The sequence below is a fragment of the Lutra lutra genome, chromosome 16, assembly GCF_902655055.1.
Source record: "Lutra lutra chromosome 16, mLutLut1.2, whole genome shotgun sequence".
NCBI lineage: Eukaryota > Metazoa > Chordata > Mammalia > Carnivora > Mustelidae > Lutra > Lutra lutra.
The window spans coordinates 52,386,262-52,412,943 of NC_062293.1; the positions used below are offsets into that span (position 1 = coordinate 52,386,262).

At 39.6% G+C, this 26,682-nt stretch overlaps 1 protein-coding gene across 1 annotated transcript in view; it reads left to right on the forward strand.

Annotated features, from left to right (window-relative positions):
• Positions 1-1,760: 1,760 nt before the first annotated feature.
• The window catches only part of TEKT3 (tektin 3), a 46,122-nt gene continuing 21,200 nt past the window's right edge, over positions 1,761-26,682 (forward strand). Inside the window, exons 1-5 of the mRNA XM_047709163.1 lie at positions 1,761-1,897; positions 11,852-12,459; positions 14,957-15,040; positions 20,724-20,794; positions 24,864-25,007. Of these exons, the coding sequence (XP_047565119.1) occupies positions 11,881-12,459; positions 14,957-15,040; positions 20,724-20,794; positions 24,864-25,007 (878 nt within the window). The 5' untranslated portion in view covers positions 1,761-1,897; positions 11,852-11,880. The remainder of the gene's footprint in view (positions 1,898-11,851; positions 12,460-14,956; positions 15,041-20,723; positions 20,795-24,863; positions 25,008-26,682) is intronic.

Sequence of the window (26,682 nt, forward strand, 5' to 3'; positions counted from 1 at the left end):
GCATAGCTGACATACAGTGTTATGTTAGTTTTAGGTGTATAACATGGCAAATGGACAATTCTACATATTATGCAATGCTCACCATGTGAAGTGTAGATACCATCTGTCATCTCTACCAAGTTACTACGATACAAAGCATATATATTGTCAATGCCGTACTTTACACTCCTGTGACTCATTTATTTTGGATCTGGAAGATTGTACCTCTGAATCCCCTTCACATATTTTACCCATTTCCTTACCCCCTCTCCTCCGGTAACCACCTGTCTGTTCTCTGCATTTATGAGTCTGTTTTTGTTGGTTTGGAAATAAGTCAAACGGAGAAAGACAAATGCCATATGATTTCACTTACATGTGAAATCTAAAAACCAAAACAAATGAACCAGTACCATTTTAGACCCATGATAGCATTTACAAGTCTACAGCCTACAGCCCCATCCAGAATTCTGAGAATTAATACAAAATATACACTGCGCATGAGAAGAAGGAATTTTAAAAAAGGTATCTGAAGGTAAAATGTTTGCAAGGCCAGAAATAGAAAGAGTTGCTGGTAAGGAGCATAGGAGAACAGAAGGACAGGGTTGGGGAGCCCTGGTGCCCTGGTGGGGTCTGTGAGCCTAAACTTGGCCTGTTTAGTCCTGTGGCCAGGCTAATGAGCAGCTTCTGATCATCGGATATTGTCTGCGGTTTTCCAGCGTGGGGAAAATATTCTGGGCTTGTCTCCATTGCTGAGGTGCCATGTTGCTTAAAATAAACTCTTGTGGTGGCACCCCATCCCTGCTTTTCTAGTTCAGGTTCCTATGAGTTCAGTTAATGTGAGTTAGCCTCTAATAAACTTGGAAAGGAGATGGAAACACTTTTCTGCATTGACAAAGCTGAGGTCCCTAACCTTTAGTCACATCACTAAGGTCTACTAGGGGCCAATCTTATGGTGCTTTATCCTGCTATCACCCTTTATCCTGCTATCATCCTTTGGTCTCCCAGACCACCCAAGACTGACCAACTGAGGGCTGTATTTTCTTTAGCGCTAAGAGTAACTCCATGGTCTCCCTGTTCACCCATTAAGACTGTTGCCTTGTGGAAAGAGTGCCTTGAAGCCGGACAGATCTAAATTTTAGTAGTGGTTCTGCCGCTTACTGTTTGGGTGACCTTGCCTATGCCAGTTAACTTATCCAAACTTGCATTTTTTTTCCGTGTAAATAATAAATTCCTACCACACGGTTGTGAGGAAATTGCAAGGGTGAACAGTGATGTATGGGAGACAGGTGACCCAGTCCCCGGATGAACTAGTGGAGGCCTCTGTTTACGGAAATATTTGCCAAAAAAAGAGAGTGAGGGAAACCCCAAATCTTTTCTTTAGAGTGAGGAAGGAGGGGAGGGTCACTAGACAATGCCACCATGGGAGAAGTCCAGCTGGGCAGAAGAAAGGTGTAGATGTGGAGGCTTGCCTGCTGTCCTGCACCTAGAATGGGCCACCAAGCCCTCTGCCACTGAAGTTCCCATTCAGGTGCCGCAGGAGAGGCGGGGTATCACCGCGGGCCCTCCCTTGGGTTGCACTCCCCCCCCCCCCCCCCCCCCCGCCCCTCACCTCCGCGACCCAGCAGGTCTCCCCTGGAGCCGTGGTTACGAGACGCGAGAGCGTCCATGGCAACCGCCTGCCTCTGGGTTTCCCTCCGTTCCTCCCACTCCCGCCTCCCGCCTCCCACCGGCCAATGGGCTCCCGGCGAGCTGGCAGGGGCGGTCGTTGAGTGGTCCACGGGAGCTGACGTCACAGGTGGGGAAGGCGGGGCCAGGACCGGACGGGTTGGGGTCCCAGCCACCAAGGGCGGTAGGTGGGGGACTGCCACCCTTCCCGCTCACCGCCCCTTCCCCGCCCCTCGCCCGCAGCCGCTGACAGGTGAGTGGTCTGGTCGGCTCCTGCCTGCCGCTGGGACGACCCCTACAGCCTCCCCTTCCCCAGTGAAGCCCCAACGTCTGACCTCAGAATTCGGGGTGAAGTCCTGGTAACCCTGGAATTCCTCTCCCTAATCTGCACTTCCCTGCCCCCACCCTTCAAAATAGAAACCACACAGACCCACGGGCACCTGCTACCCCCCCCCCCCCATGCCTGATGCTTGTTGTCAAGGACTGAGAAGTTATTTCCAAATGCGGAACCAGCAAAGGGGCGTCCGACCCCTCGACCCTGTGCTCACTCCTGTAATTTCTTATACCGGTGAGCGGTGCTGTGCTTTGCCACTGCAGCGCTGGGTCCGGCCTCCTCCGCTGGGTTTTCAAGGGCCGCCCAGGGGAGGGCCGTCCAACCGCCTGGCGGTTCCCGGAGAGTTCCCAAGATTCTGATCAGGGCAGGTGCTCCCTCTTGGTCTGCGGCCAATTCTCTTCTGCTCTGACCCTGAAGCTCTTAACTTGTGTTTGGACATTTTAGATCAAACCCCTTTATGTTTCCTCCCTGGATGCTTATGATGGTGTAGATAAATATTTCAGAAATGCATAATATTACTTGTTTGGCCACCGTGAAAACAAGCAAATTGTTTCACTAATAGACAAAGTGTTCCGAGGTTTCTGATAAAATATTCTACTCTTTTTTTAAATTAAGATTTTATTTACTTATTTGACAGAGATCACAAGTAGGCAGAGAGGTAGGCAGAGAGACAGGGGGAAGCAGGCTCCCTGCTGAGCCGAGAGCCTGATGTGGGTGGGGCTCGATCTCAGGACCCTGAGATCATGACCTGAGCCAAGGCAGAGGCTTAACCCACTGAGCCACCCAACCCCCCCCCCCCAACTCTTTTCTTTTTAAAGTGAAATATTTTCTGCAATAAGTAGAGTGTTCAAGCATCCATGCCTCACTTAAACAAACAAGCTAACAACTTTACAGTCGTGGATGAGACCTCCCTCCTATGCATCCCTTGGGAATCCCATTCCCCTTCTTTCCCAGCAATACGCACCTACCAGAACTTGCTGTTTACTTACATTCTGTATATTCGTAGACCGTTTCTACTTATGTATTTGTTCAAAAACGAATATACAGTGTTGTTTTCAAAGTTTATATAATGGTATCGTGCTGTAGGTCATTCATTTTAACTGCTATGTGATAATGATTGTATGAACTTAACACAAATGATATATGCCTACTCCTCTTGATAGACTTTTAGACTGTTTCCTTTTAAAAACTGTTAGAAACATTCTTGTACATTCTTCTACATTCTTCGGTATGTATTTGAGTTTCTCTAGGTATATCAAAAGGTTGCATTGCTGAGTGATAGGGAATGTGCTTTTTCAGCCTTTTTTGTTAGATGCTGCCACATAGGTCTCCAATGTATGTTAATTTATATTTCCAGTCTCAGTGAAGAGGGTTCTGTATTATACATTTTTTTGGAAGAAAGGGATTAACTTAATGACCCAAAATATAAGATGTTGCCATGCTATTGTCTTCTAATCAGTCTTTCTGAATGACTTATAAGATGGCTGGCTGGAGCTTCTTATTTATTTATTTATTTATTTATTTACTTATTTACTTATTTATTCATATTTAGTATATGCATAAAGATAAATTGCTTAAATGTTGAAATCTGATATAATTTTTTTTAAAATTTTTATTTTTTCAGCATAACAATATTCATTATTTTTGCACCACACCCAGTGCTCTATGCAATCCGTGCCCTCTACAATACCCACCACCTGGTGCCCCCAACCTCCCACCCCCCACCCCTTCAAAATTCTCAGATCGTTTTTTAGAGTCCATAGTCTCTCATGGTTCACCTCCCCTTCCAATTTCCCTCAACTCCCTTCTCCTCTCCATCTCCCCTTGTCCTCCATGCTATTTGTTATGCTCCACAAATAAGTGAAACCATATGATAATTGACTCTCTCTGTTTGACTTATTTCACTCAGCATAATCTCTTCCAGTCCCGTCCATGTTGCTACAAAACTTGGGTATTCATCCTTTCTTTTTTTTTTTTTTTTTAACAGCTTTATAAACATATATTTTTATCCCCAGGGGAACAGGTCTGCGAATCGCCAGGTTTACACACTTCACAACACTCACCATAGCACATACCCTCCCCAATATCCATAACCCCACCCCCTCTCCCAACCCCCTCCCCCCATCAACCCTCAGTTTGTTTTGTGAGATTAAGAGTCACTTATGGTTTGTCTCCCTCCCAATCCAATCTTGTTTCATTTACTCTTCTCCTACCCCCTCAACCCCCCATGTTGCATCTCCTCTCCCTCATATCAGGGAGATCATATGATAGTTGTCTTTCTCCGATTGACTTATTTCGCTAAGCATGATACCCTCTAGTTCCATCCACGTCGTCGCAAATGGCAAGATTTCATTTCTTTTGATGGCTGCATAGTATTCCATTGTGTATATATACCACATCTTCTTTATCCATTCGTCTGTTGATGGACATCTAGGTTCTTTCCATAGTTTGGCTATTGTAGACATTGCTGCTATAAACATTCGGGTGCACGAGCCCCTTCGGATCACTACGTTTGTATCTTTAGGGTAAATACCCAGCAGTGCAATTGCAGGGTCATAGGGTAGTTCTATTTTCAACATTTTTTAAAAAGTCAGCTGCTCGTTAATGCAGTGGGGGCAGTGTTTCATTTTTGCCCCAGTTTGGAAGTGTGAGTAATTAGATGGATACAACCAAAGCAGCTAAGGGGGTTTGTATGTGATCAGTTAAGCCTATCCTGGTCACTTATCTGAGGCAGAATGTGGAGAAATTCATGGAAATCTGTTCTTGTCCTGTCTTCTGTACAAAATAATCCACAGGTTTTTATGCCTTAAAATATTTATGATTTTAAAATCTTGACTAAATATGCTAATAAAATATGTTTATCCTACTTGAGGTCATCTTCTGGATTATAAGTGAGGCTTCTCAGTACCTATAGTCTTTGTGTTATTGATTATATTTTTAGCATGTTAATATTTATAGAAGACAATTATAGCATTTTTTTCCAGTAGGTAAGTAACTATTGACTCCACATTAAATAAATACACTGTATTTGACTTCATTTCTTAAAATGTTTTTCGGTTCATGCCAAAAGTATAATAGAAAAACAATTGCATAATTTAGGGTATGAATTTTTCCACAGCTATTTTCAGCCATTTTTCCAAAGAATTTGTTCAGTTTGCTTGCAAATAGGAGACATTTATAGCATCAGTTAATGATCTTAGTATGTGCTTCATAGGCCTGTTAAGATGTGACTGAGTTAGAATTTAGAGAATGATTTAAACGTTGTAAAAGTCACATCATCAAAGTAAGCCATAGGCTTTTAAAAAAACTCCTCCTTAAAACTTTGGTAGAATTCATGAACAAACCCATTTAGGTCTGAAGTTTTCTTTGAGGGAAGATTTTAAACTAGAGACGCAGCTTCTTTAAGTACTACAGGGTTATTCAAGTGATCAAATTCTTCTTTAGTCAGTTTTGGGTGTTTGTCTTTTTAAAGCATTTTGTACATTTCGTCCCTGTTGTCAAATTTCTTGGAGTAAAGTTGTTAGTAACATTGTTTTATTAACTGTTTAATGTTTGTGGGGGGGGTCTGTGTCAATATCTCTTTTTCTTTCCTGATATTAGTAATTTATCTCCTCTCTTTTTATCTTGGTCAGTCTGGTGAGAGGTCTGTCAATTTTACTGTTAGAGTCTCACTGCTTTTTCCCCCCCGTTTGTCCATTTTCTATTTCATTGACTTTTCTCTTTTTATTATTTATTTCCTTCTACTTTGGTCTTACTTTGTTGCCCCAATCCTCCGCTCCACACCTTGCCATCAAGAATAAAGTGGAGGACATTGATTTTATTTTATTTCAAAACATTTTAAAATATTTTATTTATTTATTTGAGAGAGAGAGAGAGAGTAGAATGACACAGAGAGCATGAGCAGGGTTGGAAGGGCAGAGAGAGATGGAGAATCAGGCTCCTTGCTGAGCAATGATGTGGGACTTGATCCCAGGATCCTGGGACCATGACCTTAGCTGAAGGCAGATGCTTAACCAACTGAGCCTCCCAGGTGTCCCAAGATCATTGATTTTAGCTAATTTTCTAGTGTGAGCATTGAAAGCTATACACTTCTGCCTAAACACTATTTTAGCTGCATCTCACAATTTTGATATGCTCTGTTTTTATTCTCATTCAGTTCCAAATGTTTTCTAATTTTTCTTCATTGACCTAGAGGATATTTAGAAGTGTGTTGTTTAGGGGTGCATGGGTGGCTCAGTCATTTGAGCATTCTACTTTTTTTTTTTTTTAAGATTTTACTTATTTATTTGACAGACAGTGAAAGAGAGAGAACACAAACAGGTGGAGTGAGAGAGGGAGAAGCAGGCTTCCCATTGAGCAGGGAGCTCTATCCCAGGACCCTGAGATCATGACCTGAGCTGAAGGCAGACGCTTACTGCTGAACCACCCCGGCACCCCTAGCATTCTACTCCTGAAGTCGGCTCAGATTTTGATCTCAGGATCATGAGTTCAAGCCCCGCATTGGGATTCATGCTGGGTGTGGAGCCTACTTAGAAAAAAGTGTGTTGTTTAATTTCTTGCTATTTGAGAATTTTCCAAATATCTTTCTATTTTTGATTTCTAATTTAGTTTGATATAGTCAGTGAACATATTCTGTATCATTTCAGTATTTTATGTTTATTGAGAACTTGTTTAAGGGTCAGTATATGGTTTACCTTGTTAAATATTCTCAGTGTAGTTGGAAATTGTATGCAATTGCTGTTTAAATATATTTTTTCTTTCAGTTTTATTGAGATAAATTGACATATAACATGTATGAGTTTAAGATGTACAGCATAATATCTTACATATATTGTGAAATGGCTACCGCAATCAGTTTAGTTAACATCTGTCATCTCATATAGATACAAAAGAATCTGCTGTTTTGAGTGGTGTGTAGATATAAATTAGGTCCAGTTAGTTGTATTTTTCAAATAGCCTATTTATTACCAATTTTGTATTTGTTCTAACAATTACTGACAGAAGTGTGTTGAAATATCTGCTATAGCTATGGGTCTATTTCTCATTTTAGTTCTCCCAGTTTTTGCTTTATGTGTTTAATATTCTATTGGTGGTTACCTAGACATTGAATATCATTAAAGCTCCTTGATTAAACCTTTTATCCCTATTTCCCTCTTTATCTGTGATGGTATTTATTGTCCTGAAATCTGTTTGGTTTGTTATTAATATAGCCACTTCAATATTCTTTTGATTTGTATTTACATGGTGTGCCTTTTCCCATTCTTTTATTTTTAACTTATCTATGCTTTACAATTAAAATGGATTTTTTGAGATGGCATATCGTTCAATATTGCTTTTTAAAAACCAGCTTAAAAATCTGTGTCTTTTAATTTGACTGTTTAACCATTTATTATAAATATAATTATCAGTGTGATTTGGTTTGTGTCTACCATCTTGCTACTTGATTCTGTCTTACTTTTGTCTCTTTTCTCTTGGATTATGTATCTTTGTCAGTCTTCTATTTTTCCCTTCCCCTTTTAGCTGATTAGCTTTAATTCTGTTTTGAATCTTTTTGGTCTCAGGACCCCTTTGTACTCAAACAACCTCATGTTGAGTATCTCAAAGAACTTTATGTGGATTGCATCCACTGATATTTATTATATTAGAAATTAAAATCGAACAGTTAGAATATCAATTCTTTTAAAAATATGCATTACAACCCATTATATAGTAACATAAAATCTTTTGAAAAAAAGAATAGTGTATTTTTGTTCTGACTTTAAGTTTTTCTCTTTATTGCTGATTTTCAGCAATTTGATTATGATGATCCTTGAGGTGATGGTGGTGATGGTGATGATAGTGGTAGTGTGAGCACACATGTGTGTTTGGGTGTGTGTTTATCTTCTTGGAGTGTTTGGAGCTTCTAAGACCTAGGGATTTGTAGTTTTCATCAAATTTGGAAACTATGCAGCCATTATTTCTTCAAATATTTTTGTCTCCCTCCCCTTTCTATATGACTGACACCCCAAATATGTGATGTTAGTTTATTTGATATTGTGCCTATATTACTGAGGATTTTCTCTCTCTCTCTCTCTTTTTCCTTTAAAGAAAGTCTGTGCTTTGGTTTAGTTAGATTTAAACTCACTAATCTTTATTTCTCTGGTGTCTATCCTGCAGTTAATCTCATCTAGTAAAATTGTTCTAGTATATACTGTATAAGTATATGTTGTATGTTTTATTCCTAAAGTTACATTGGTTCTTTTTTATTGTTTTTTTTTTATTGTTGCTCCTATTGTTTTTTTTTTTTTAATTTTATTTTTTATAAACATATATTTTTATCTCCAGGGGTACAGGTCTGCGAATCGCCAGGTTTACATACTTCACAGCACTCACCATAGCACATACCCTCCCCAATATCCATAACCCCACCCCCCCTCTCCCAACCCCCCTCCCCCCACCAACCCTCAGTTTGTTTTGTGGTTCTTTTTTAAAGATCTTGTTCTTGTTTTACCTTCATTATGTTCTTGTTTTCTTTTAAATACTTGTACATTGTTTGCTTGTTCTATCAAATCTTTGTTCTATCAAATCTTTCCTGTTGCAGTCAACAATTTTTCCTAATTATGTGTCAGAATTTTTTCTGCTACTTGGCATGTCTGGTAATATTGATTGAATGCTGGACATTGTGATATTACATATTTGAATGTCTTGATGTTGTCAGGCAATTAAATTACTTGTGGATTAATTTGATCTCTTGGAGGCCTCTTTTTAAGCTTTGATGGGATGAATCTTTAGTACTTTCACTCTGGAGATAGGTCAGCCTTATCTCTAATGTGTGACTCCTCTGGGGTCTCCATGGGATGCTCTAGGTAATCACCAACAACTTTCCACTCTGACTGGTCTGAGTTCAAAATGTCTCTCCACTGACTCTAGAAATTGAACCCTGCTGTCACTCCACTCTGACTGGTCTGAGTTCAAAATGTCTCTCCACCCACTCTAGAAATAGAACCCTGCCATCATTCTTTGCCAAAGTTCATGTAGTGTCCCTTGATCTATGTGCAGCCTATTGCACAGCAAAGATGCAAGTGGACCCCTATATAGATTTAGGGAGCTATTTTTCTACATAGTTTGCTTTATTCTGGAATCCTGCTTCACAACTTCCAACTGTCCCAGCTTCCTAAAATTCTGATCTCCTCCTCAACTCACAAAGTTGCCAGGATCTGTTCAGTTTTCACCTGTTTTTCCTGTAATCTGGAAATTGCCTCCAGACAGAATGACAGGACAATCAGATGGCTTGCCTTATTTGTTTCTCTTTTCTCAGAGATCAGAGTCTTGTCCTGCTTATTTTCCAAGACAGGTGTTTCATATATTTTGTCTAGTGTTTTAGATATAAGAGGCTAAGTCTAGTTTTTATTACTCTATCATGGTTGGAGTCAGAAGTCTATTTTGATTTTTTAAGTATTTCTTAGGCCATGATACCCTCGGTTTCCTTGACCAATAATGACCCAAAATATAAGATGTTGCTGTGCTATTGTCTTCTAATCAGCCTTCCTGAACGACTTATAAGATGGCTGGCTGCAGCTAGAACTTCCATTGTGCAACATATAGAACATTGTGTCTTGTGTAGAATATTGTCTCCATGTGAAACTTATGGCCACACACCAGGAGCTCTACATCTGAGAGATGTATCTGGAGCTTTATGCTTCAGATTCCAGATTTTAAATTATATCCCATCCCTAATTAAAAGATATATCACTGGAAACTTTTTAAAGCTATATTGAATTTCTCAATCCGTCTGTCTCCTCTGGCTTATGAACTTCTGCGTTTCATAAATCACCACTCATAGTAGATGACTCATGATTTGATAAACATGGGTTTAGATGCCTCAAGACTTCAACATAATAGGTGTTGGGTAAACATATGTGGTAACTCTACACTTAGAATTCCTTGGTTGAAGGACCAAATGATTCGCTAGCTTTTACTGTCAAGAATTAAGAAAATCCAAGTAAGAGTGGCCCAAAGCCCACTTGAAGTTTCTTGCCGAAAGAAAACTGACAAGATTATTTCTAGATTTGACTGGAGAAGAGGTTAGAACTGAAAGTAGTCATGAAGACCCTAAGGTCTCAAGTTGCTTTGAATTTACTTTTTCAAAAAACTGTTTAACTTTCAAACTGAGGGGAAGAACTGCAAATGATTATTAAGATTTCTCTTTTACCACCATACTCCTAAGCTTGGCCAGTACAAGGTATCTGGGGACTGAGGGAGGGAAGAATTAGGAAGAGGTGAGGAGCTAGGGTTGTGTGGGCCACCACCATGGCGTGGGCAGCTGTCCCACCGCATGTGAAATGAGTGTGTTTCAATCTAACCACAGTTCTACAAATAGATTATTTTGTGGTTTGGGGACCAAAGGCCTCAAGACATAGCTATTTAAATAATCATCAAATGATTTTTTTTTCCTGAGGTGGTTATAGAATTGGATCTGATTTATTTTTCCTTTTCAGTAAATGGATCCATAGACATTAACAACCAAACAGAATGATGTTTACATGCTGAAAAGTATGTCATAGGCTGTGGCATCTTGACTTTCTGGGTAATAATAACCAAAAGTTCCAGACAATAGAATACCTTTCAACTGGTAAAAAAGATGAAGTGGATCTGTATGTTCTAACAAGGGGAGAGATCAGAAATATATATTTAAAAAATGCATGTTCTAAATAATACCTATAATATTAAGATAATTCAATATTTGTATCTAAAAAATCTCTGTTCATATGTATAAATGGTATATAAGTAGCATTTTTAAGATAGCCTTAAAAATGATACATATGTTGGTATATAATAGGAAATATCTGGACAGAAACAACTACTAATGAATAGTTCAGTGTTCAGAGGGTTCACTTTTTGGGAGCTGTATATTTATCTTTTATTTTGTATATACTTTTGGCCTCATAGTTTATTTATTATTATTTTTTAAAGATTTTATTTATTTGACAGAGAGAGATCAGGCAGAGAGAGGGGGAAGAGAGAGAGGGGGAAGCAGGCTCCCCACTGAGCAGAGAGCCTGATGCAAGGCTACATCCCAGGACCCTGGGATCATGACCTGGGTGGAAGGCAGAGTTTTAACCCACGGAGCCACCCAGGGGCCCCTGGCCTAGTAGTTTAAAAAGCTCACATTTATTGAACATCTATTTTGAGCCCAGAACTATGATAAGCATTCCAAATATGTAGCATTATCTTACTTAGCCCTCCTAACTGCCCTAAAGTGTCTATACTGGAGGTGCCTAGAGGTGGCAAGTTGCCAAGAGAAGGGAGCCAAGTATTTGCCTTGAGGTATGTTTGCATACCAAGCACACTGTTGTTATACCAGTTTGGTGCTCATTTAGGATGACTTGGTAGGGGAAATGCTGCCAAGTAACACCTTGCTATTACTACCTCTCATAATAATCCAGAGAAGTAAGTACTACTATTATTCCCAATTTAGAGATGAGAAAATTGAGGCACAAATAGGTTAACTAATTTGCCCAATGCCTCACAGCTAGTAAATAGCAGAGGCAAGATTTGTATCCCTGTTAAAATGCATACTTGAGGCTCTTAATTTAGATTTGTTACAAGATAATAATAACTTGAATTTAAGTAATGATTTTTTAAAAATTCAGAAATTCAAGTGGCCAATTTAAAAAAAAATGTAATTTTTAGTATATTCTGGAAACAGAGATGGGAAAAAATATTTTTGGAACATATTATCACTGGTAAAGGTGGATATCAAATTAGAACAAATTCCTAATATGTTAGGGAGTACTGCTACTAAAAGTCAAATGTGGCTTTCATTTGTACATTTTTACCAAAGATTAATTTATGTGACTGTTTGTTTTTATACACCCTCCCCCCGCCCAACAGGAGAGATTTACAAATAGTGTTTGAGCATCATGGAGCCTTTAGGTTCTACATTAACGGCAACTTATGCCCACCCTAGACCAACACCAACCAACTTTCTACCAGCCATCAGTACTATGGCATCAAGCTATAGGGACCGCTTCCCCCACTACAATTTAACCCATACCTTGAGCCTTCCTTGGAGACCAAGCACATACTACAAAGTAGCCTCCAACTTGCCGACCTTGGGTCCTTACTGCACCAGATCTCAGAAGGTGTGCGAGAGTGCCATGCTTCCCTTTGTTTCCAATAGAACCACTCTCTTCACAAGGTATACTCCTGATGATTGGTACAGGTCCAATTTGACCAACTATCTAGAATCCAACACTTCCCGACATAATTCAGAGAGACTAAGGGTAGATACATCTCGCCTGATTCAAGACAAATATCAGCAAACAAGAAAAACTCAAGCAGACTCCACCCAGAATTTGGGAGAACGAGTCAATGACATAGGATTTTGGAAATCTGAAATCACTCATGAGTTGGATGCAATGATTGGAGAGACAAATGAACTCACTGATGTTAAGAAAAAATTGGAGAGGGCTTTGATGGAGACAGAAGCCCCTCTTCAGGTAAATATAAGACCTTATGATAAAAGACACTGGATATTTATATGATTATAATCCACTGGCTGAATTACTGTGGTTATTATCTGTCGAATTATGTTTCACTTTACCTATAGAAGCCAACATCCTATCAGTATATCTGTAACTACTTCCAGGAGTTGGTAAAACCATGACGAGCTTTATACATCCTACAGAACAACCATTTAAGTAGAATGAATTCTGAGTGCAAAGCAAAAAAGGTTAAACAGAGAGACACCCTTATAGTGAGAATGGCATCTTTCCATTTATTTAAAAGGCTGCTTGGGCATTGCTGTCCCTGGATTATTGTATATAATATTTGAGGGGAAAAAAGTGCTAGTCTTTTAATCTTTTAATCTGTGTCATGAAATGCCTCCTGTGTATATGTTATGATATCTTTTTAGAGCACAGTGAAATGATCAAGGAGACCACTTTAGGAGGTGGGGTGAGTTTGATTGAATAGAGTAATGGGCCTGAGGTTAAGCCAGATGTTGCAGTCGTGGAGGTAGCATGTTAGTTTGTTGCTGGCCTCTGGCCACCTCTCACCCCACTGAGTGTGTGATGCCTGGGGGGAGCTCCAACACCACTCTACCCACCACCATTGAAAGAAGACATTCTGTAGTTGAAGATACACAAATTACAGAAATTATTTCAGAAGGTATCTATATATTGATGAGGCAAACACCATTTTTCTTCATGTTTGTATGATATTTTCCATGTGATAAGCATTTGCAGTAGGTCTTCATTATGACATCTGTAGCAGAAGAGTTTAGAGAATTAAGCAGCTAGAAGTCTAGCAGGTTGAAGAGTTTGTTGGAGACCCTGCACATTGTTACTTCTTATTGTGCACACCCACCTCTTCCCCCCACAAAACACAATCACACGCAAGTACACACAACCACCAGAAATTCCAAGAAAGGACTTCTCAAATGATGTCCTTTTAAATTAACTCACCATGAGATGTTTTTCAGGATCAGAAACCCTTCCGTACTTTCTTCATGCTCTGGCTTATTTTGAGGAATCCTGGGCTGATCTGCACCCCACCTTACCCAGCCCACTTTAGAGTATCCTTAAAATGATAGCCACTTACCCTCTGAATTTTGGGGGGACATCCTGTTTCTTCCTTTCATTATTCCTTTCAGTGAGACGGGTCTAATTTGTATTTTTTTCTGCAATTTTTGTCCAAATATTCTTCTGTGTTCAAATATTTACTATCAGCACAGTGTAGGAAGGTCCTGATTAAAATTAGAATTAGTCACATAAACAGATATATCTCAAGAGGGAAAATCCAGGTGATCAACTAATATAAGAAAAAAAGTGTTAAGATTCCCTAATAAAAATGAGAAATCAAGGAAATATCCATCTTTGGCCTAACATATTTGCAACGGTGGAAACTGATGACATCTAGAGTGGCCAAAGTGAAGAAGATGGATGCCTTTCTATGTTGCTGGTAAGATGAGTAGAATCCTACTAGACCTTGGGTTAGTAGGAATTTGCAAAAAGCAGTTTAGGAATATACATGAAAATAATCAGAGTTCCCGTCAACCTATTTTCTTGTAAATGTGAATTTTTACTATTAAAAAATATACATTCATTCAAAGCTTTTGTTCAGTAATATGATGTCCAGATTACAGTGTATGTACTATTACATTTTAGGCTGAAAACATTAACATTATCTGGTTACTCCAAGTCATGAAATAGTCTTTGAAAAAAGTATTTTAACTTTTGCATCATGTTCTTTCATAATCGATTGTTAGCCATCCAAGCTGTTTTCCACTTGAGTCATTAGCATATTTTGTCTCAGGGAATATTTTACGACTGGAGCCTACCATTTAATGTCAATCCTAAAAAACATAATATAAAATTGTAAAGGACATTATAACCTCTGTTTTGTTATAAACAACAAGCAAAACAGTGATAGGACTATGGTTAAATCATTTTCTACTTTTCTATGTTTTTTTTCTTTTTAATGGATAAAGCACATTATTTTTGTAATTAGGAAAATAATAAATGGTACTTAAAAGTAATCACTTGGATTTTTGGCTACACTAATATTTTGGCTTCTTTAAGGATAATAATTTGTTTCTTCCTCACTCTTCTCAGTAGAAAATGTTTGAAAATAATATCCTGGAGACTGTGTTTCAGGATATTATTTCTATAGCAGAAATTAATGCTAAGTAATTTTCTCAGAAGTTAATTTGTAGGAATTAAGTCGATGCCAAATGCCTGATTTTGTCACCTTTCCAAATTAGATTTTTTTCCCAAACCACTTTGAAGGGTGAACTCTACCTCTTAACTAGCAATTAGGATTTACTTAGTTGTTATGGTGGATCTCATGCTGGATTTTGGACAAAATGGCTTGAAAAGTTGGTAAGTTGGTATTGGGACTATCTATTGACTTGTTTTAGGAACAGATCCTTAGAACTGCTCATCACTGATTTTAGTTACTCTGTATTAGTGCTTTCCATTATTTGTGTATCTGTAGGTAGCCCGAGAATGTCTATTTCATCGAGAGAAGAGAATGGGGATCGATCTAGTTCACGATGAAGTAGAAACTGAATTGTTGACGGTAAGTACGGTCAACAACAAGAAATGTAGTTGCAAACATATGCTTAATGTATAGAAACAAACAAATGAAATTTGTGTTAGATGAAGCCATTTATAAGTAAGAAGTTTCAGTATAGTATCAATATGTTTATATTCATACAATATAGTATCAAATGTTTATAGCATTTAGAAAAGATTTTTTTGGGTTATAAAAGTAATAGATGTTCATTGAGAGAATTCAAAAGATACAGACTAGGATGAAGAAAGATAAAAATCACCTGAATTTCAGTTGGACAGAAATCACTGTTAACTTTGGAGAATTTCAGTTTATTCAGAGAATTTCAGAGAATTTCTTTTTATTAATCATACTTAGACACCACCCAACTTAAAGACACACAAATATGTCTTCAAGATTAGAATTATACTGTATACATAATTTGAGTGGTGCCTTTTTTGATGGGTAAATGCTCAATGAGGTTTATTCTTAAATACAGTTGTAGGGAAGACAGCCCCATTCCTTTTTAAAGAATTAATTTTTTTAGAGCAGTTTTAGAATCACAACAAAATTGAGGGTAAGGCATAGAGGTTTCCCATATAGCCCCTACTATACGGGAACATATAGCCTCCCCCATGACCAACACCCCCCATCATTGATGAATCTACATTTGTACGTCATTGTCATCAAATCTGGAATGGGGATTAGGTATTGGTATTAAAAATATTCCCCAGAGACTGGAAGAGATTATGCTGAGTGAAATAAGTCAAGCAGAGAGAGTCAATTATCATATGGTTTCACTTATTTGTGGAGCATAACAAATAGCATGGAGGACAAGGGGAGATGGAGAGGAGAAGGGAGTTGAGGGAAATTGGAAGGGGAGGTGAACCATGAGAGACTATGGACTCTGAAAAACGATCTGAGAATTTTGAAGGGGTGGGGAGTGGGAGGTTGGGGGCACCAGGTGGTGGGTATTGTAGAGGGCACAGATTGCATGGAGCACTGGGTGTGGTGCAAAAATAATGAATACTGTTATGCTGAAAAAATAAAAAAATTAAAAAAAAAAAGTGAAAAAAAAATATTCCCCAGATAATTTTAGTGAACAACTGGAGTTCAGAACCACTATAAAATATTGTTGGTAGGAATTAATGAAGACATAAATGAAAGGACAAATCATGTGTGTATATTTGAAGGCTTACATAGTGTTATGGTGTCTATACTTCTCAACATGGACCATATATTCAACAGAATCCTTGTCAAACTCCCAGCTGACTTCTTTGTAAAAATTGACAAGCTGATCCTGAAATTGGTGTGGAAATTCAAGGGATTCAGAATAGCCAAAATAATACTGAAAAAGAAGAAATTCAGAGGACCCACACTTCTTTATTTAAAAACTTACTACAAAGCTACAATACATGAGACAGTAGTACTGGCAATAAAGATAGGCATATAGATCAACGGAATAGAATTTGAGAATCCAGAAATAAACCCTCCCTTTTACAATCAATTCGTCTTCAACAAGGGTGCCGAGATGAGTCAATGGGAAAGAAATGCTTTCATGAACAAACGGTGATGGGACAGTTGGATGTCTGTGTGCAAGAGATTGAAGTTGGACTCCGACATCCCACCATATCTAAAAAATTGAATAAAAGTGGATCAAGGATTTAAATGTAAGAGCTACAATTGTAAGACTCTTAGAAGAAAACATAGGCATAAATACTGGTGACACTGGAGTCGGCAACCATTTCTTAAATCTGACACCAAAACACACAACGTAAGAAAAAAGAGATCAATTGATCATCAAAAGGACAAACTTTGATGCTTTAAAGAACGTCATCAACAAAGTGAAAAGACAGTCCATAGAATAGAAGAAAAATCTCAAATTATATATCTGATAAGGTTATCTATAATATATAAATAACTCTAAAAATTAAAGATAAAAAACCCCAAATAACCCAACAAAAACTAGGCAAAGGATCTGAACAGAGAGTTCTCCAAAGTGAATATGCACATGGCTGATAAACACATTAAAAAAATGCATCATTAGTTCATCAGGGAGATGCAAATAAAACCACAATGGAATACTACCTCACACCCCCGCCCCAACCCAGGATGTCTATACTCAGAAACACAAATAATAACAGGTGTTGGTGAGGATGTGCTGGTGTAGAGGTAAAATGATACACCTGTTTTGGAAAATCGTTAAAGATAGAGTAGCCATATGATTCAGTAGTTCTACTCCTATGTATCTGCCCAAGAGGAAAAAAAAAAAAAAGGACATGCCTGCACAAGAACTTATACATGAATGTCCATAGCATTATCCATAACAGCCATTTAGAAACAATGCAAATGTCTGTCAGCTGCTGAGTGATACATAAAATGTGGTATAGCCATACAATAGAATGTTATTTAGCCATAAAAAGATGCTAAAACATTCTACTACATGGATGATCCTTGAAAATTTATGCTAAGTGAAGAAGTCAGCCACAAAGGACTGCACATTGCAGGATTCCATGTCCATGAAATGTCTGTATTAGGGAAGTCTATAGAGACTGAGAGTAGATTCCTGGTAGCCTAGGAGAATCAGGCTCCAGAGATTAGAAACTGGGTAACAGTGTAGGGGTATGTTGTTTCTTTGGGGTGTAATGAGGATGTTCTACCATTGGTTCTGGTGATGGTTTTATATACTAAAAAACCATTGAATTGTACAGTCAAATACATGAGCTCTATCATATATGAATTATATCTTAATAAATCTATTTTTTAAACAACCACCACCACCATTGCTTTAGAGGTTTAATATTTTTCTAGACCAGTAGCAGAGGTTACTTTATCTCAAAATAACTAAATCTACAGTTAAAGTAATAGTTTGTTAACTGAAAGGTACCTTGATCATTGCCAATTAATTCAAGTAATGAGTGTATCCTTAGCTTACTCAAAGTAGTGATATTAGCATATCTTTTTATTTAAACAATACTGGTCTAATTTTTTGGAATAACTAAATAAACATTGGCAAAGAAAGGAAGTAGCCTTAAAAGGCCTATTGTTGAAGAAGGTGGCCGCATTGAAATATTTTCTCATGAATTCTGTTGGCTTTCACATTCAATCAGTGATATTCCACCAAATTCTCACAGAATGGCTTCTCTTGGGGAATTGATCAGGGTACCCTCTTTTTTGGTCCTCCTAGACCAGGCTAACTCCTTGAACTTTTTTTTTTTAAAGATTATTTATTTATTTATTTGACAGAAAGAGATCACAAGCAGGCAGAGAGGCAGGCAGAGAGGCAGGCAGAGAGAGAGGAGGAAGCAGGTTCCCTGCTGAGCAGAGAGCCCGATGCGGGGCTCGATCCCAGGACCCTGAGATCATGACCTGAGCTGAAGGCAGCGGCTTAACCCACTGAGCCACCCAGGCACCCCCTCCTTGAACTTTTTAAAGCCAAATGAATCTTGCCTACAGATTAATAGATAAATTATTGCTGGAGACAATTCCAAAGGTCTTTGGTTGTAGGCATTCCCTATTTCCATGAACCCTTCTGCCCCTAACCATCTGACATTTATTCCATGGCATCATTTAAATTCAAATATAGTAATCATTGATCAATATTTTTAATCAATATTTTTTATAGCAAGAGTTTCATTAAATGCATTTTCCCCCCATTAAAGTCCTAGAAATTCCCACTACATGCATCGTGTATATGTAGTATAAAAGCTCACTAGGATTTTGGGTGTTAAGTAGTATTTTCCAAGCAGTATTCCACTCATCCTTTGGCAACACCTTAGTGAACTAGGTACACACACACCCCCCAAGCCGTAGAGAAAGACGAAGACTGAACAACACTAAAACAAAGACTGATTGCACAGCTCACTATGAAAATGTGCAAAAAACCTTTGCTACCTGTAAGGGCAGGTGGAACCTTGATGACAACACGAGGTGGGAATGTGGTTTTTCACTTCATTAATTCAGAGGATCAAAGAATGAGTCAGTAGAGTTATCACTGAAATGAATTCCAAGCATATTTAATATTTTTATGTGAAGCAATAAAAGAATAAGAAGACTATATAGTTGAGCAGTAATTGATATTGGAGTGGAGAAGACCTTTATAACCAAATTAGCAAAAGTGGAGGCCAAAAGGGGATACTTAATAAATTTGACAGCATAGAGATTTTGGCTGTCTAAATATCAAACTCATGATGCAAAAATATAAAGGCAAGGTAGAAACTGGTTAAAAATGTACATATATTTTTATATTGTATATATTTATATCTACATTGATGACATCCATGATGGAAAAGATTGAATTTTAAATATAAGAATCCTTATAAAGTAGTAAGAAAAAAACAACAGAAAAAGTGAAGAAGCAGGTAATTCACAAAAGAAGAAAGTCAAATGAGGAGCCAATACACAGTTAAAATATTAACCTGCAAATTTCAGGATGTTTGTTGTTTGGGGGAGGGGTTCTATCACACTGGCAAAAATGGAGAGGATTTGGTAGTGATCGCTTAGTAGGTGAGGAGAGGAAGTGTACTCTCATTTATTGTTGTAAATGGGTACAACTTCTCTGAAGGACATTTGGCCGTATTTGTCAAAACCTTGGAAAAAAACCATGCCTTTGGGTGGCATCTAAACATTTACTGAGGTGGTTCATCATGGTGTGTTTTAATGTCCTGGGAAAATGTTCAGGTTTAAAATGAAAAGGTGGGGGCCCCTGGGCGCCTCAGTTGGTTAAACGTCCCACTCTTGATCTCAGCTCCGGTCATGATCTCAGGGTTGGGAGATCGAGCCCGGATGGGCTTGCACTCAGCAGGGAGTCTGCTTGAGGTTCTCTTTCTCCCTTTCCTTCGGCCCCTGCCCCTGCACTCTTTAAATAAATAAATAAATAAATAAATAAATAAATAAATAAATAAAATCTTAAAATAAATAAAAATAAACAAGATGAAAAGGCAGGCCACAAAACCGTATGGTATGCATAGTGTGATTGCTCCGTGTTTGAAAAGTGAAAACAGTGACCATGTGCTCTTTCTAAACATCAGAGGGAAGTGAAGAGTGTTTACTTAAAACGTCTCTGACACAACACATGCTATGTAATAGTATATATCCTGGAGGCATCAGAATGCCCCGTGTGTGGTCGAGTAGAGGGGTACACAGCGGGGTTTGTGAGGGTAGGAGCTGAGCTGTCAGGCACAGGCAACAGAGGGAGGGCTGGCCTCCCAGTGTGGAAGTCAAGTTTCTATTTGGACCAAAGATCTGGGTCTGTTGATATATGCATTGCCAGAGGGAAGTCCCTTTTTGGCTGCCCCATTTCCTCCCCAGGGAAACTTTGTCTTGGAAGAATCGTTATTGTAAAAAAAGCTTGCATCAAGTTCAGCCTTGCACATCACCAGAATTTATTTATTACCTTATTGTTATACTGTTTTTGTTAAGGGTCAGAGATCAAAACAAATCCTACAGTTTTACTCCTGTCCCAACTTGTTCCATAATATAATTTTCTTATAGCCCTAGAAAGGGGTGAACCTCAGTCTAATGTTTAGATTGCAGGACCATGAAGGTATAGAGGTAAGTAAGTGGGTGTAAAAATTGTTTTATTGTCTTACTTGACATTTTTTTCCAGAAACAGTTTTCCTTTGCTGATGTTTTGTTACATTGTTGGCTTTGGATGTTATACCCAATGATGAAACATTAATGTGTGTGTGTTTTTTTTTCAATCGAGTAGGAGGTTGATATTATTCTGTGTTGTCAAGAAAGGATGAAGCTGCATTTGGATAAGGCCATTGCTCAACTTGCGTAAGACCTTTCAATGTTTATACAATTTAAAATCTGTCTCAAAATTGTGTTTTTGTGCCTCCCACTCAAATTTCTCTTAGCTTCCTAGGTAAGGATTTCTTATATATAGATACACATACACACTCACACACACACACGTGCACATACACCTTTTTATTTGGAGGTTAAGATGAGTACTTGGAGTGCTTGCTTTAACATTTTAGCTAGAGAAGTAGTTTTGAGGGGTGCCTGGGTGGCTCAGTCGGTTAAGCATCAGACTCTTGGTTTCAGCTCAGGTCGCAATCTCAGTGTCGTAAGATCGAGCCCCAGCGGGGGCTTCGTGCTCAGCATGGAGTCTGCTTGTGATTCCCTTGTCTTCTGCCTCGCCCCCGAATTGCGTGTACACACATGTGTGCACACACTCTTTCTCAAATCAATCAGTAAATAAAATCTTAAAAAATAATTTTGGGCTGCTACAGAATTTCTGCCCTAACTTGCAGTATGGCTAAGATTAATTTCTTTTCTTTCTTTTTTTTTTTTTAAAGATTTTAATTTGAGAGCAAGAGTGAGAGGAGAGAGAGAGTGAGCATGCACGGGGGGAAGGAGTAGAGGTAGCGGGGAGAAACATACTCCCTGCTGAGCAAGGAGCCCAACACAGGACTCCATCCCAAGACTCTGGGATCATGACCTGAGCTGAAGGCAGATGCTTAACCGAATGAACCACCCAGGTGCCCTGGCTAAGATTTCTTTTAAACTCAAAAGACTTTCATTCTTTGAGGAGAGATTGACTTGTGTATATTCAGCCCAATAGCTGGAAAAGTAATGAGTTGTGGCTCACTTTTATGATTATTTCCATAACTCCTTAAAGACTCAGCCTTCTCTGATTTCCTAGGGACCCTGGTACCTGCTCCCTGGTGTTTTAGTTACACCAGTGCAGTACTGTAACTCTTCACCCATCCTACTCTCTCCCAGAATACAGATCCTTCTTTCCTTGGCAATAGTAGATAGTAGGTACTTAATATTTGTGGTGGGGATTGGGGTGGGGAAGAATAATAATCAAAGGAAGGTCTTAGGCAATGATAACAGCTGTCAGCATCGAAAACACATTGGTCGAACCTCTTTCCCAACATGACTGGAAAGGTGAATGTTCATCTGGTTATGGCCGTGGGAAGCAGCATCAAAATGTCACCGGAAGGAAAGGATGCTTGTGCTCATACTGACGCTGTCAAGGATAAGTTGTGAGAGAGACCCTGAAAGGAATAAATGTTACAGAGGTATCAGTTCTGCTTGCTTTGCCCACTGTGCCCATTGGATTGATGCTCTGCAGGTTGGTGAGGTTTAGCTGGCTGGGACCTCTCCCTCACTGTGATTGGAAGGGCTCTTTACTCTAGAAATGTTGAGGATAGGTAGAAGATTAGTTAAGGATGACCGACTACACATGGTTTGGTTAACTACAATTTACCTGAGCTATAAATACAAGGCAGTGTTGTTCTGGTGTTACTTTTTGGCTTCTGCTCCCTAGAAATCACAGAACCACAGTTTAGCGTGGTTCACAGAATGGTGTCTGTTCTATTTTCTTTGGGTCCAGTTCCCAATCTTATTTTCTTGTGTAACTTAAAATCTGCAGCTCATCCTCCACGTTCTTCACTCTTCTTGCCCAGATTGTCCCACTGTGGAACAGCCACATCCTCATATCAGTCTCTGCTACAAACTGCCTCATTTTCTGCCCTATTTAGGTCTTTGCAGAAAGTTCTCACTCCACGTATGCACTTGTGTGGAACCTTTGTTGGTGAGCCTTTAAAGACCTGGGTTTTCATTTAATACACAGTTGATAAAATGCCTACCTCATTTCCTGGGGTGGTTTCTCCAGAATTTATGGGATCCTTAACATGGTCATTGAGCTTGGTCCAATGAAGGTGATGGGAGGAGGTTGTTCAATGCTATTTGCTTTGGAACACACAACGAAGGCCTCAGTTTGGACCACAGCTGAAAATAGAATGTCATTAGGCACCAACATGGTAGCCAAGATTTTTCCCATTTTGGGCTCTAAGACAGGCAGGTGGGGTACTGCCTCAAGCACCTTCTTTAAGGAAGTTCTGAGGTTAGGTCAGAGGACGTCTTGTGTCAGCCCAAGAGAGGAAGGGTAGGGGGCATCTTGGTCCTAGACCAGAAGTGAGAAAGGTCTTTAATCCCAGAGTTTCAACACAGTAACCTGAGATGGGAGACTGAACACAGAATGGCAAGGGGAGGCAGCTTTCTCATCTTTTACCTCTTGAATGTGTTTTAGAATTCACAAAAATTGTTTTTCAAGATTCACAAAACACAGGCTACTGGCATGCTACTACCCTCATTTCTATTTCACACAAAAAGATGAGCTCTGATAGGTCAAGTACTTACCTAAATGTATGAGCTAAGCTAAGGGGAAGCTGCAGCTAGAATTAATCTATTCAATTCAACGTAGGCTTTACCAAGTGGCTCCTGTATGCCAAGACCATTTTGGGTGCCAGGAACACTGAAATGATGATCATCTGGTTGTCCTGATTTTTCAAATACTATCTATATGCTAATGATCCCCCAGTTTTTATTTCCATCCCAGACCTGTCTCCCAAATTCCAGCAACCTCCTTGGTATCTGCACTTGGATGTTTAATGAATGCTCAAGCTCAGTGTGTTGGCTGCACTTCTGTCTTCTCCCCGGCCTACTTGCTCACCTCTGTTGATGGAATTCTGTTATTTCAATTACTCAGCTTCACCTCTCCTCCACCCTTTCATGTTTAATCTCCTAGAGATGTCTCTTGGCTCTCTTAAAACTTACTGGATCTGAACACTTGCTACCTCCTTCATTGTTACCCTCTCGGTCCAAGCCACTATTATCTCTCACCTGGGTAACTATACCCATCTGCTAATGGGTCTCCATGTCCCCTGCAATCTGTTCTAAACCCAGCACCAAATGATCTTTTAAAACTCTAAATCAGTGGTCTCTCACTTCACTAGGAGGAAAACTTGACTCCTTCCAATGTCCTCCAATGAGGCCCAGCATGATCTGCTACTTCCTCCTGCAAGTCTTGGCTCAAACATTTCCTCCTTAAGGAGTCCTATTCTGACCATCTCATTTAAATCATCACTCACAGTCTTGCTTCCTTTTTTGCTTTGTTTTTGCATTGTTCTGCTAGCCACACGATTTGCTTATTTGTTAGGGGTATTGCCTGTCTCCTCCTTCTAGAATGTAAACTTCTTTAGAGAAGAGATGCTTGCTTTGTCCATTGATGCATTGGGGTTGAACAGTGCCCGACAGGTAGTAGATACTCAGTAATTATTTGTTGAATCAACCACCACATGAGGAAAGATATGGGTCACCTGTCACCCATGCCCACCCCATGGGCCTATCTTTTTGGTAGTGAGGTGCCAAGTCTCCTCTCTGTTTGGCAGGGAAGGGAACACCATGCATCTCAGAGCCCCTTCCTTCCCAGGAGAGTGGCTACTGGAGGAGATGAGCCTGGGGGCCCCAATTCCTCATGTCCTTTCAGGCACTCTGTCTCTGGCCCCAGAGCTCAATATTGACGCTTGGTTTCTATCTCCCGGAAAACTTCTTAGGCCTCACCTGACCACAAACTGAGGTCAGCTATGGAAGGAAGGAGGCTGGATATAAATGTCTCAGAACTTCTTGGGGGAACTTCACTCAAAGAATGGAGGAATTAGGGTATAGAAGTAGAAAAAGAAGAAGGAAAGAGAGGCACTGATGTGGATAGATCACTTTAAACCAGGGTCCAGCCTGGAACAGTGCTTGTGTTAGGAAGACAGATCTCAGCCTTGGGGCTCCAGATACCTGCCCTCTGTTTATCTACACCTCTTCTCCCTCAAATCCCACCACACATGATGGGAGGGGCAGTGTGGACAGGGTTTTAGTTAATCACATGTATGGACATCTCCAGGGAAGGCTCCTTTTAATTAGGAAGCTGGACATTGTGTGAAAAGAGGAGAGACCCAGACAGCAGTAGTAGGTGGGTCCCAGCACAGAAGGGCCAATTACTCTTCCTCATATCAAATTATTTCCTAAACCTGAAGCTCCATTTCCCCACTCTCTGTTACAGAGCTAACAGAGCTTCCCAGCACGAGCTAGAGAAGGACCTGAGTGATAAACAGGCAGCTTTCAGAATCGATGATAAATGCCACCATCTGCGAAACACATCGGATGGTGTCAGCTACTTTCGCGGTGTGGAGAGGGTTGATGCGACGTAAGTTGGGCTCCAACTACCTCTATGATTTCGATGTCATTTAATTCATTCTCTCTCCCTTCAAAATGACACAGCTTACATGTTAAAATGGAAAATGTGGGAAGATGTGGGGAAGATGAAAGACATACCCTACTTTGGATCAGTCTTCAGTAAGCATGTGTACTCCTCAACCAGGACTTGGCACTTGCCTTCTCTATTGTTTTGTAGAAGAATATTTGCTATTTACACTTATTGTGGGGAGCACTGAGTAATGTATAGAATTGTGGAATCAGTGTGTACAAAGTAATAGGACGTTGTAAGTCAAACTTACCCCCAAAATAAATATTTTAAAAAGCTAAAAAAAAAAAAAAGGGTGAAAATTTGTTGTTTGTATTTCTAACTATGAAGATAATAGCTACTTGAAACAGAAAAGCCTAGAAAACACAAATAAATGTAAAGAAAAGAAGGCATTGCCAATCGGCTGGATGCCCTGGATTCCATGGGGTAAAAGTTGCAAAACAACTTCACGTTTTATTACCACTGCTTGTTAAAACAGTGGTTTCTTTGCTAGGCCCCTGGATGCAGTCTTGAGTTAATGGTCTTTTTCCAGCCATTCCCTTAAAAAAGTCAACTTGCTTGATTGAGGTGAAATTCACCTACACACTAAAATGCATTTGGTCCAAGCATACATTTTGGTGAGTTTGGACAAATTTCTGTGCCCACGTAACCATGACCAGGGTCAAGATAAAGAATACTTTTGTCACCTCAAAGAGTTCCCTTGTTCTCCTTCCCAAGCTGACACCCCTCTCCCCCTTTTCAAGTGACCCCCACATGGATTCCCTGTTGTGGGGCTGGTCACCCCCAAAGCAGCCCCATCTCTTACTGCTCCTGTACTAGGAGCAGCATGTGTCAACTTTGATTTTTAGATTCTTCAAGTTTGAATCAGATTCAAACCCTATGTCCTAAGCGGTCTGCTTGAAATGCCCCTTACTTGGGTTGAGGTGAGCAGGAATCATCTTCTTCTCCTTCTGGGGAAGGAGATGTGCTGAAATCAAACCAGACACTCTGAGCACCTTGCCCTCCATCAAGGGCCTTCTCTATTTCCAGCATGAATTTTTTGCCATTCTTCATGGAATGTCAAGGTATGGAGCATGGAGTGTGTTATTTTGGGTCATTGTGGCCTGAGCTAACACCTTTAGTCAACAGTAAGATTCTTCTTCGATATTCCATCATGTCAACAAAGAAATGCCACCTGTAAACCCACCATGCCCAATGTTAACTATTAGTCCTTCCAATATGGTTCCACACACATAGAGATTTTTATTTTTATTTATTTTTATTTTTGAAAAATTTTATTTATTTATTTGACAGAGATCACAAGTAAGCAGAGAGGCAGGCAGAGAGGAAGGAGGAAGCAAGTTCTTTGCTGAGCAGAGAGCCTGATGTGGGGCTTGATCCCAGGACCCTGGGATCATGACCTGAGCTGAAGGAAGAGGCCTTAACCCACTGAGCCACCCAGGTGCCCGAGATTTGTATTTTTATTTAATTTATTTTTTATTTTTTTCAGCATAACAGTATTCATTATTTTTGCACCACAACCAGTGCTCCATGCAATCCGAGCCCTCTACAATACCCACCACCTGGTGCCCCCAACCTCCCACCCCCCACCCCTTCAAAATTCTCAGATCGTTTTTCA